Consider the following 12,473-nt stretch of genomic DNA (forward strand, 5'->3'; position numbering starts at 1 on the left):
AAGAAAGCAGATCCATGTCCCCATTTAGGAGAGTCCTACCTTCTTACATGCAGAGCATCTTCACAGCATCCCTCCTCCAGCTTTCCTGGGAACACAAGAGGCGGCTGAACACAGAGCCAGGAAAGCCACAGCAAACACCCCCAACCTGCTGTGTTGCACTGCACCGCACTTGGGCACTTCCAGCATGTCCAGCCCGGCACAGAGCTTCCCCACACACYTCTCTGCATCTCTTTCAAAGAGTTTATTAGAAGTAAATATTTACATCTATTGCAAATGGTTAATAGGCAACACGGGACTGAGAGCTCCCTTGGAAGGGAAAGATAGCAAGGGCCAACTGCTCACCTCCCCACCCTCCCTGGAAGCAGAGGGCAGCCTTCCCCTCTGCAGGTGGCTCAGATGAACTAACAGCTCCATGAAAGCCCTTTCCCCTCCCAGGACAACCCACAGCAGGCTCCTCCTCTGCCAGAGATACAAGCTTCCCAGTCCCCTGACGCTAGCTCCAACTAGGCTGAAGGATGGATGGGAAGAAGGCTGCAACAGAATTGAGGCAACTGCTCCTATTGCTGGACCGAAGACAAGAGCAGGGAACAGACAGGCGCATCCCAGTAGGGAAGGTCATGCTGGATTGTGCCCCCTCGGTTTTCACTCTACAGGCAGGTGGGAGCAAAATTGAGCACCTTTTTGCTGTCCTATCCTCCTAATTCGCTACAAGCCTGATCAGCACAAAGGGGAGCGGGGAGGATTAGAAAGAGGATTTATTAAGAGACGCTGTCAGCGCAGCCTTGTTCCACTGCACAAAGAGCACTCCTCACCCCACTGATAAGCATGGGATGCAGTGCTTCTGGGGCAAGAACCAGCAAGAACAGTTCATCCTTATCTCACTACTCCAGGAGCCAAAATCCTCATGGAAGCATCTAGTTCTGTCATCCCTAGAGAGTCATATTCCCATTCCAAACTATCCCTCTGCAGCAGTTCATCCCTAAATGAACCAGTGCAGCAGATGGGTTCATGCCTTGGCTGGCTTCCATTCCTGTCTTTGCCCTGGAACCAGTAAGGTGACAAAAGTGCTCTAGTTAACCTCTCCTCCTCCCATACAGGATCTAACTGGGACTGCAGAACCTAAAGTTAATACAGTGCATCTTCCTGGGCCTTGAACCTACAGACCACACAAGGAGGATATGCCCAGCACCATGCAGCTCCAAAGGTGGCTCCCAGGCCCACATTATGCTATTCTAATAAGACTGTTCAGTGGTTCAGGAGTGGAGAGTGAAGGGTAAGTGCAGATGGTACTAGCTATACTGTTGTATTCTTGTCAAGGGCTACCTCTTACCCCTTGCTGATGGAAGAGGAAGGATAGCCATGGTCCATATTTCTCTGGAGAGCAGCTCACAGTCCCCTGAGGAGTCAGGCACACATGGTATGGAAAGCTCCAGGCCTTTCTGCAGGGGTCACAGTGACCTACAACACCCAACATTTTTCCTAGCAGCAGTAGAGGTTCCTTAATTATGGCTTTTTTTTGTTTTTTAGGATACAGAAAGAGGTTAGAGATGCTTTACTGAGCGCTCACTAACAAGTACACCTCCCTCCTGCATCCTGTGTTCAGAAATGTCTAACTCTGCCTCCTCTGTAAGCAAAGCTGCCAGCTTTCAACTCTACTGCCAGAGCTGTGGAACAGTCACAAGCTCCTGGGCCGGGAGTCGCTATGCCAGGAGGCGTATCACGCCGTTGTCAGAACCCAGCAGGAGATGGCATTTYGTGGGCAGCACAGCCAGGCTGGTCAGAGTACCCCGGAAGTTCTCTGAGCTCAGCTTAGTCGTGCTGATGGGCAGGGCTGACAACTCCAGCATGGAGTAGACACCAATCTTGTTGGCCACGGTGCCAGTCACCACTTCATTGCCGTAGAGGTCAAATGCATGGATGGGTTCAGAGGCAGATTTGTAATGGTGCAAAGGCTTCTGCTCCAGTTCTTTCCAGACAGTCAGGGAATGATCCGAAGAGGAGCTGATTAGCACATTGCCCTCTGCAGCCTGCAGGAGAGGAAGTGCCAGTGAATCAACATTGCTGCAGTAAAAACTGCAAATGAGATTAGCAAGTAGCTGCCAACAGTCCAGTAGTCCCAGTGCAATCACTGCRGACAGTGCCAGCCATTTCCAAGCAGCTGGTGATACTGGGCAGGATTAACAAGGCATCCAGGTGAACACTGCAAGCTGTGGGGCTCTCTGGTAGCTCGCATCCTCCTCTACCACTGTCCAAGTGTCCAAGAGAAGGGCTGTGTCTCTTCTCAACAGCATCCTGATTCGCAACACTAATTCATCAGCTGCTACTACTGCAGTGGGGAAAGAGATTGTCACATGGCCTCCCTCTTCATTAAACCACTTGCCAAATTATCTTCCTTCTCATGGACATGGAATTGGGGGCCCCTTTCACAGTAGTAGACACTCTGCTGAGGGCAGCAGAAGGCTGGAGCTGCCAATTAGTAGAGCTAGTGAGAGGGTAAACAACCCACAGCAGTGAACTTTGTTTAACCCACATTGGGTCAAGGACACTGCAGTCCCAACGCTGCTCCCTGAGGGTGGGTAAATATGGACAAGAGTTATTCATTAGAGCAAGGCTCTCCAAGGGCGGCTGGCAGCCATGAGGAGAAAGCAACACGTTCTCCTCTTCACAGGACACTGGGCTACTCCCTTGCCCCTGCTGCAGAGCACCCAAACCTGCTCAGCAGGGCCTGACACTTGAGAGGGCTGCTCAAGTTGTACCAAGAACACCCATGCACAGCAGTAACCAAAGGGCTGGAGGGCCTAGGCAGCCTCTTAGGGACACAGTGAGGGATGGAGAAAAGCCCAGAGGATGGAGCAGATAAGCCCTGCCAAGCACCAGGTTTCAGAAGGATGCATCACACCTCAGTGGCCTGGTGAGTCTCATGAAGCAGCCCCCAACCTTGATGCCTTGCACTCAATCTTTAACTGCTGTATCTTCAGTGGGGCAACCCTGATCCCAGCTGAACCTCTTACCTTGATCTGCAGGATGTCTCCCTCATGGGCAGGCCACCCCCGCATGATGAGTCCCGTCCTGGTGTCTAGCAGCACAATGAACCCAGAGGAGAAGCCAGCCATAACGCTGCGCCCGTTAGGACTGACAGCCAAGCAGCGGATGAGCCCAGCACTCACACCACTGGCCAGGCGAAATTCGTGCTGCAAGAGAGAGAGTCCAGCTACTGGGGGACAAAAGAACTAAGGGGTCCAGCACTGAGGGGACAAGAAACCATGRAGCCCAGCTGGCATTCATGGAGCCATCGCACCTGCCTTCGGACCAGCAGTGATTATGTCACTAAGCACACAGATGCCATGGGGCAGCCTGAAGTGGTGGTTCACAGAGCGACAGACTCCTTACCTGTAGTCCTGGCTTCCTGTGATCAATGAAACGCAGCACAGAGTCTGCGCTGGCCACAGAGATGCTGTGATAGGGAGGAGGCATAGTGGTCACAGCTGTGATGGGGACTTTGCTGTCTAACTCATCAAAAGTCCGGAGAAGTTTGCCTGTGAAAAATGGCAGAGAAGTTACAGCAGTAGATGTATGGAGAAGGCACCCAGCAAATCTCTAGTCTCTATTCTGCTTTTTAGCAGGAGCCACCAGGACTCACTATGGACCTTCTGCCTCTAAAGAGGACTGGGCTAGTACTCCAGCCAGCCATCACCCTTTCCCTTATTACCTGTGAACTGGTCCCAGATGTGCACAGTCCCATCACAGCTCACCACATGCTGCGATGCCTCCAGCTGGCTCACATAGAAAACAGACTTCTTGTGCTCAGTGTACGTGAACCGTGGCGGCACTTCACTGGTACCATCCCCGTAATTGTACAAGGGCCAGAGGCGGACAGTTTTGTCCTTGCTGCCACTAAGAAAGAAGTCCTCACTGCTGAGCGGTGCCACACACTTGATGGCCCCTGAATGCCCTGAGAAACTCTGTAGCTTGATCTGGTGGAAGTGGAAGCGGGGGTCATGTTGGCTCACCCCAATCTCATACTGCCAGTAGGCCAGCCAGTTCCCACACAACATGTGGGTGCTGCGAGGAAGGTCATGCTTCAGGGTATTTTCCTCGTTGGATGAGCTAGGAATAAAGCCATCAGTGACAGCACTGAGGCGAAGTAAGCCAAGACCCTCGCGCTGCGTGTCCACAGGAACCTGGATGCGATTCCCTACCAGCAYGCTCCCAAAGGTACCAGAGTGACTGTCCTCATGGTGGCTAGAGAACGGTTCGGCCCCTCGCATATCTTGCTCTGAGCATGCCACGCTCTGTGTTTGTTCTAGGCTAACCACCTGCAAGTTCTTCGGGTTCACGTTCTCCAGGTAGAGGCTGGCCAACTTCTCAACCAGCAAGTGGTTGGGCACAACCATCCTGATAACATCGCCTGAAAAGAGACAACATGACTCCAAGGGAAGGAATTTCCCCACCTTCATCCTCTACCATCAGCCACAGACCAAGGGCCATCAGAGGGCTGTGAACACAACACCCCCCAAGCCAGCCACATGCGGTTCACAGCCAAACCAGCCTCAAGTCCCAGTGAGCTCCCTGACCCAGCAAGCAGGACAAGCCACAGCGTGAAAGCTGCAGACTTCTCCTAGCAGCCCTACGCCCTCTGACTTCTCCCAGCAGGCCTCCAACTCCCAGAAAGAGTGGTGCTGCCTGTGAGTTCATATCAAGCACATGTGCACAGAGCACACAGCAAGGAGCTCTCAGAAAGCTCAGGAAAAGGAAGTAGCCAAGCCGTACCTAGCAAGCAAGAGAAGGGGATGTAGGTGATGTAGGCCATCTCAGGATTGAACACCTTCTGTAGTTCCATCAGCACTGCTGGATCCAGGGCCAGCAGCTTCCCGTTCGAGAGAGRCACCTCCATCATAGGCACCTCGCAGCTGCTCAGTGACTCTGCTGTCAATCCCTAGACAAGAGAAAACAGGGAGACTCCCAAGATCAGACACTCTCACCATATCATGAATTACACAAGCACAGCCTGGGCTGGACATTGCCAACACCCGTACTTGCAGGTATGCCCACCACCTTCCTGCGGCTGTGTACTGCAGGATGGYGGGAGCATCTCTCACACGTCACTGACCTGGTCTTGCAGCTCCTGCAGCAGTGAGAATGCCCCAAAGAAGTTTCTCACAGTGTCACTCAAATGCTGCTGCACCATCTCCTGCCCAATCCGCAGGCAGATCAAGGCAATTAGACTGATTGTCTTAACACACAGGACAATACGGGCCTGGGCACCACTGGGGAAACTGAAGAGGACATCCGTTATCAGTTTGCCCCACAAATAGCCCTTTTTCCCTCCTCTGTTTGATGCTTCCTGCCCTCTCTGTGTTTTCAGACAAGCCAGGGAGACAGTGTTTTCAGCAGGTCTCGGGCGATACAAGCTCTACGTACGTGCTATGTACCAGTGCAAGGAGGTACCCATGGGGTAGGCACAGCTCCACAGTCCCAGAATTCCTAAGGCCCTCACAGAACTATTCCCAAATCCCAGATTTTGAGTTGTGCCAATTCTGGCACAATTCTTCCGAAGGCACAGAGCACAGCAAACTGCAGCACTTACCCAACAGTGGGTGAAGTGAGGGAGCCCAGCACCGGGAGCAGCACCTCCTGGCTGATCTTGGGGAGAATGTCCATGAGTGTGGTGTCCGAGAGACACACCACGATCTTCTGAGTCAGCGTCACAGCAGCCAGCAGCCCTGCCTCCTTCCGACTGTTCAGCCGGCCACCACCAGACCCGCCGCTGGGAGCAACCTGCAAAAGGAGAAGTCCTCCAGTGCCAGCGCTCTCTCTGTGCTCAGGCCACTGTCTCCYCAGCAGGACACAGCAAGGGTGATCCCAGGATCACCGGAGCTCAGCCTCAAAACCAGGCACAGCTGTGCTGGCCACAGCCTGCAGGAGGGAGTCTCAACAGCAACTCCATCTTGCACTCAAGGGGTGAGCCCAAAGATGAGGTCTGCTGGGCAGATGTGGATACAAGGGAGAAGCTTGGAGAGAATGGGGCACAACATCCCCAAACTCGCACACATCCTCCAGAGAGCATCTCCCTGCAGGATGCTCCCACAGTTGGGAATCTCAGAGGRGAGGCAGATAATCCTGAACCAACCCAAAGGATCACTTGCTTGTACTACAACACCGCAGAACATCATTTGCCAGCACAGGAAGAGGGGAAAGCTGTTACATCCAAGCAACTTATACCAAAAATCAGTGTTTTCATCCCATGCCCTGTTAAGCCTGGATGCACAGACTATGGAAGAACCGTCCCTGCACAGAATATCCAAGGCACAAAATATGGGCAAACTTGCTGCTGACTTCTAGAAATCCAACTGCTGATAACATCACAAGGGAGAAGAGCGCATCGTTTTTTGCTGACAGCGTACCAATGCTGGTTACAGCAACGCCAAACAGCTAACAATGCCAGCAGCAACACTAAAAGATATCTTTCTAGATTGTCCTCTTTCCTAACTAATGCTCCTAGGCAAGTCAAACACCAAAGAAAAGAGAGCCAATAACAAAAACAGCAAACAATCCCCAGTTTCCGCTATATTTCTTGTACACCTGCCATCTTCCAGCTCATCGCAGAGGCTCACAAAATATCCACCCTGCCAAATCCTGCAAGAATAATTGACTTTTTGTCATCCTATTTGTGATCCCCAAGTTTCATTGCTTTAATATCAGGTTGCCAAATGCTGTTCACAGGAATATTAATCCCCCCATCACCCCCATGCAATAATTTGAGTTAAAAAAAAAAAAAGCAAAGCAGAACAGCTGCAGCTATGATTGCAACTGGGTGGAGAATTATTTTGCTGAAAAATGGGATTTTTTCCCCTGAAAAATCTCCCCTTCACCACTGGAAAAACTGACAATGTTTTTTTTTCTTTAAATGAACAGCTGTGACCCCTTTCCCTCTAAGTTTAAATTATCAAAAAGCTATTGAAGTTTTCCATTTAAACAAGAATCAGTAACCAAAAGGTTAATAACCACTGAAAAAAGTAATATGAAAAATGAGCCTGTTTAAAACATTCAAAAAATTTTTTGATGAAAAATAGATTTGTTTCTCAACCAGCTGTATTACACATTTTCTTCTTGCTATTCAGCTAAGAATTTCAAGACGAAAAGTCTGCAAGTCTTGCCAGTATGTTTTTTTAATTCAGTTGAAAAACCTCCTTTAACCTCTCCCCAACCTATCCCCTATCTACCCATACAGACCTCTAAAAACACCGGCTCCAGCAATCCCACAGCAGCCTTAGCCGCTCTAACTGCTGATTATCCCAATCCCACGCTTGTGCCAGCTCTGTTTTGGCACACTCACCTAGCAAAGCAAAAGAGGAGAATATTCAGCCCGTTGCTGAAAGAGGGAAGGAGGGCTTGTGGCAACCAGTGATCAGATGCAGATCCACGGTGGCCTAGGTTTGCTACACAGCAGAGCCCACGTATACAGCCACGCGCTTTGCTGGAAGCAGCCGGGAGCTTGTGGCTGGAGGTGAAAATGCCTCTTCTGGCTGCATCAGCGCAGTTCTCAGCCAATGCTCCAGCACGCTCCAACTCAGCCCACACTGGCCCAGAGAGAGTTCAACCGAGCACAAACTTTTATGAAGGAGGCTCCTGATGAGGCTGGACCGTATTTTCTGTGCATCCTCTTGCCTCCTTGTGTTCCCGCAGCTCTGTCCTGGATACAGCTCTCACGCCAACATGCACAAGAAGAGGAGAAAAAGTAATACTAACCAGGTAGCTGATGTAGGGCAGGTACTGGTAGGTGAGGACAGGCTCTCCATACAGGTAAGCCACATGCACAAGACAGGCCAGCACTGGCTTGGACACCTGATCTCCCAGCACTGGCCGTTTTTGGTAGATATTTCCTGCACTCAGGGGCCCATTCTCATCATTGCTTGGTACAAACTGCTGCCTGGTGGGGCCTGCCAAGAGACAACATCATGAGTTGAAGCAGCAGACTACACCCAAGCCACAAGACACTCAGCCTGGGTGCTGCGTGCTCTCCACAGCTGCAGGCAGAGAGCAGGGCACACAGCAGATGACTTTGGGGCACAGCCCACCCCAGGACCCTGGGGTCAGAGGAGCAGACATTACCGATGTAGCAGGATGTGAGCAGACGGAGCAGGTTCCTGGCGATGAACCGTGACGTTACAGTAGGGCCCAGCTTGGCTGAGAGCCACCTCACCATCTTACAGGTTGTGTCTGCAAAACAAAAACAGTCACAAGCACAGAGCCTGGCACGCTGCAGATTAGCTATCGCCCGGCTGCTTCCCAGCCCCTGCCTGCCCAGCAGTTAGCTCCCTGGGCTGGTTTATCGGCAAACCRTGCAGAGCTGTGCTTTCACCCAACACCTCCTACTGCAACAGCCTTGCAGCCATGTCAGGGTGCCCCCACACTTCAGTGTGGATCTGACCTTTTACACTGCTTTTATTACTGTTCCCAAGCTGGGACTACAGACACCCCCAAATCTGGATCCTCTTTTACTGGACAGGTCTGTCTCTCCCTTTATCCCACACACTGCTTTGCTAGGTACAACAGAAAGGCTACACGCAAGCAGGGCCTTACCCAGGAGTATTGTCTGCTCTTTGTCATCAGAGTGGTCTGGCAGCTCCTCTCCCTCTCCATCCTCTGGCTCACTGTTGTCATTAGCCAGAGTGACATCCACAGAGGCACCAGCATCCACGGGCAGAGTCAGCTCTATATCAACTGCAGTGTCATCATGCTCCTCTTCTTCATGCTCATCCCCCTCCTCCTCCTCTGAGTCCTCACTCTGTTTCAGATCCTGGCTGCTGTCCATTGACTTCAAGCTGCTCTTGTCCTTCTGGGAATCCCCATCCGCAGGTCTGTCCTCCCCCAGTGACACTTCACTGGCACTGCTCTTGTCACTCAGCCGCCCAAGACTGAGCGATTCCTGCTCCTGGGGCTGCAGGGACTCCCCAACATAAAGGCCGCTCTGGAAGTCCTCGCTCTCAGGCAGGTAGGCTTGGTCATGGAAGCTGACACCAGAGGTGTAGTCGAGGAGGTCAAGTGCAGCAGAGCTGTGATCCACGTCCATTTTGATCTCCTCCCCAAACACACATGACACCGGGCTGTCCCCTCCACTTTCATCATCTTCAGCTGTGCCAAGAAGGGATTTGCTCTCCTCGCGTGAGCTCTCAATGCCAACGAGAATCTGCAGGATGTGTGGCAGCAGGTTCAAGAGGAAGGACTGCAGCCCCAGGCGCACTATTAACTGAGCGACAAAGCAGTCTGTGTAGAGGTAGAACCTGCCATGGCGATAGCAGGGGGTTTCATATGCTCCGATCAACGGCTTGAGCAGGTATTTATTGGCATTCTTAGGACCCAGGGATTTAGCTATAGGTTCAAAGAGATACCATGCTGCGTAGACAGCGGTATTCTCCTCGGACATCAGAGATAATATGAAAGGCAGAAGAATCTCCAAGCCCTCAGGAGTGATTTCAGAAAGGATACCCTCTAGCTGCTGCCACAGCTGGAAAACGAGTTCCCGGCCCTGACCTTCATCCTCTACTTTCTTTGCCTGGTAGGTGAAAATGAATTTGTGCAGAGTTGGGAAGTATGTGGGGAAGGGAACAATGGAGCTGAAGGGGCTGAGGAGCTGTGTGGGACAAGGTGGGGGGAGACCCTCGGAAATGGGTTTGTATTCAAACAACCACACTGTGCCCTTTCCCCTCCTGGTTTTTAGAAGCTTCTCCACAGGCACACTCAGCTGCAGCAGGACATGCAGCACATGCTGGAGTGGGGCTGGGATCTCCTTGGGATGGTAGCGGCACAGATTACGCACCATCAGGAACCGCTCCAACAGGGATGCATCGGGCTTCGAAGGGCGAATCCTTGGTGCAAATATTATCTCAGCTACCAGGATGCCCAAAGCTTGCATATCCCTTTGGAAGAAGTCTGAGAGACCCAAAGGTTGCTCTTTGCACGGCTGCTCCATCAACTGCATTTCGCTGCTTAAGCCTTTAACCAAGAAATTGTCCAGTTTCTCCAGTTCTTCCAGGGCCTGGAGTGGATTGAAGCCTTCAGGAAGTGTGATCTTCATGCCATCTCTGTCAGCCTGATCCACAGCACCTGCCTTGCTCCGACGGAGAGGTCGGACACCTGAGGTTTTGCCTTCTGTGGCATACGCAGGGAGGTTGGAGGGCTGTGCTGAAGGCATAGTGGTACCAGGCTGTTCAGCAGCTCTACCAGGAGCAGAAATTGAATCCAGGGCTTCCGTGCCTTGCTCTAAATCATCCTCTCCAGTGATGGGTTTCTCCCCAGACCAGCTGGTTTCACTAGGAATAGCCTCCAGGACCAGCCCATTAACTGCATCAGTCACCTGGCCCTGGAGGTCCTCCAAAAACACAGTCTCCCTGATATTCTGGAGAAGAGGCCGAGCAATGGTTGGAGCTTCAGCAGGTGTGTAGGCAGGTCCCACCATGCGCCTGGGATGCGGCTGGTCGAAGAGCTGCACAACCCCATAGGTTGTCAGATGTGTGTGGTTGTCTACTAGATGGAGGCAAACATTCTTCTCCTTGACAGCATCCTTCCCCAGCAGCTTGTATCCAAAAGTGAGATCAATCCAGTGGTGGAGATCCTGAGAGACTTCCCGACTCTCAAGCAGCATGCGGTGGACTTCAATGAACTCCTCATAGGAGCTGCACCAGGATGGCACATCCAGGTCAGGCATGTCGGGATGGATGGATCGGAAGATTGAGGGGTCTGTATAAAACTCAGGGATGCACTCATCCGGAGTCCAGCTCTGCATGCGCTCCATGCTGGCTGGATACTCATTGGGTTCCCACTGGGACCTCACATGGCAGCACAGGACTGCCTTGGGTGTTCTCCGAGCCGTGTACACATAGTAGGTGATATCTGAAAGGACATCAGAGATGTGATGGGGGACATGAAGCTGCTCCCCACTTGTTCCACCAGCAACAAACGCCTGCTTGGTCATCTCATAGGTGAAGTCCAGTTGCTTGTCTCCCTTGTTGAGACGGAACTTGGATTTCCTTAGGTCCCTGAACTTGCCATTTTTGGTGGTGAAGTCCACCACCCACGGAAGAACCGGGTGGTAATTGGGGTCTCCCATTCTCCTCCCTGCCAAACTGTTTAAACGCATAAGGTAGTCAAAGTTGCTGACTCGCCCATGTACCCACTGTAATACCAGGTCCCGGAGGTCCTTCTGGCAGGCTGTGCAGCCAGCCTCCTTCACTTGTGCACCAGTGCTGCTTTCCTCACTCGTTTGTTTCAAACCAGTTTCCAGATGCTCTTTTTCCTTCTTTGGTCTCTCATACTCACTGAAGTTCACTCTGAGCTGGCTGCACAGCTTCTCATCCACAACCACGTCGCGAAGGGAGAAGGCACCACAAGCCAGACCTGCCTGGTGACAGGCCCTCATGGCCTGCAGCACATGGAAGAGGAGGAAGAGGATTTTGGCATGGCTATTGGTGAGCTTGGCCGGGCTGAAAGTCACGATGTCATGCAAACAGTGCTGCACATAAGGGAAGATGACGTACAGCATGTCAGCTGACTCCAGGAGGGCTTCTGCTTGAAGCACGTTGGGGCAGGAGGGCATTCCCTTCACGGCTGCAACACCGTCTTTGGCAGGGGACGCGCTGAGCGCGCTCTTGCCCACCTGAAGGACAGGGCAGCCGTAAGCTTTCTGGAGGGCGGCCCTGAGCGCATCCAGGGCCTGCACGGTGGGCGGCTCGTGAGCGTGGCAGTAGGGCCGCACGTACAGGCAGTGAGCTCGGCCCCACAGGTTCCGGTAGTTCTGGGAGGCGACGTTCTGCATGAACCCGTGCAGCGTCTCCCAGCCGCCGTCACGCTGGTCCGAGGGGCCGTGCTGCACGCGGAGGGGGTAGCTCAGCCTGTCCTTCCGCAGCCCGTGGATCTCCACCCGGGTCCAGCCGGCGGGCAGCTTCTGCACGGAGTGCTGGAGGAAGGTCCTCACCTCCACGTCGCTCAGCCCCTCGGGCCGCGGGCAGAGGCTGGGCAGCGCGCGGCGCTCTTTGAGGCTCGCCAGCCATTTCASGGGGACGAAGGCGGTGACGCGGGTCCCCTCCGCGGCGGCAGCCAGCTGCCGGCGGTCGACGTTCAGGTCCTTCTCCACGCTCTGAAGGAAGCCCTCCATCCTGGCTCGGCCCCCGGCCTCCCTGCAGGAGAAACGCAGCCCGGAGAAGCCGCGGGTGAGCCGGCAAGCGGGGCGCCCCCCTGCCCTCCTCGCCGACCCCGCTCGTGCGCGGAAGCCCGAATTCCCCTGCCCGGCAGGCACCACGCAGCAAAGCCTCGCTTCCCCCTTACAACCCAGGGGGGAAAAAAAGAAAAAAAAAGGAAAAAAAAAAAAGAAAAAAGAAGGGAAAGGCTGTTGTTAGGAGCCTGCTCCAAAGAGGTTATATCCAGCTGGGGCTGACCGGGGGGACGTGGTGCAGCCCCAGGGCGGGGGACGGGAC

The 12,473-nt window shown here is 53.1% G+C and overlaps 1 protein-coding gene across 1 annotated transcript; it reads right to left on the reverse strand.

The window, feature by feature from the left end:
- Positions 1-226: 226 nt before the first annotated feature.
- On the reverse strand, positions 227-12,391 carry WDR81 (WD repeat domain 81). Its single transcript, XM_026055257.1, has 10 exons — positions 8,584-12,391; positions 8,113-8,220; positions 7,750-7,940; positions 5,588-5,778; positions 5,111-5,276; positions 4,771-4,936; positions 3,710-4,408; positions 3,391-3,536; positions 3,012-3,191; positions 227-2,027 (listed from the first exon to the last, which is right to left on the reverse strand). The coding sequence occupies exons 1-10, from the start codon at positions 12,152-12,154 to the stop codon at positions 1,701-1,703; spliced, it is 5,745 nt and encodes a 1,914-aa protein (XP_025911042.1). The 5' UTR covers positions 12,155-12,391; the 3' UTR covers positions 227-1,700.
- Between the last annotated feature and the right edge of the window lie 82 nt (positions 12,392-12,473).

Source organism: Apteryx rowi, unplaced genomic scaffold (genome assembly GCF_003343035.1).
Source record: "Apteryx rowi isolate R43461 unplaced genomic scaffold, aptRow1 scaffold_99, whole genome shotgun sequence".
Taxonomy (NCBI): domain Eukaryota; kingdom Metazoa; phylum Chordata; class Aves; order Apterygiformes; family Apterygidae; genus Apteryx; species Apteryx rowi.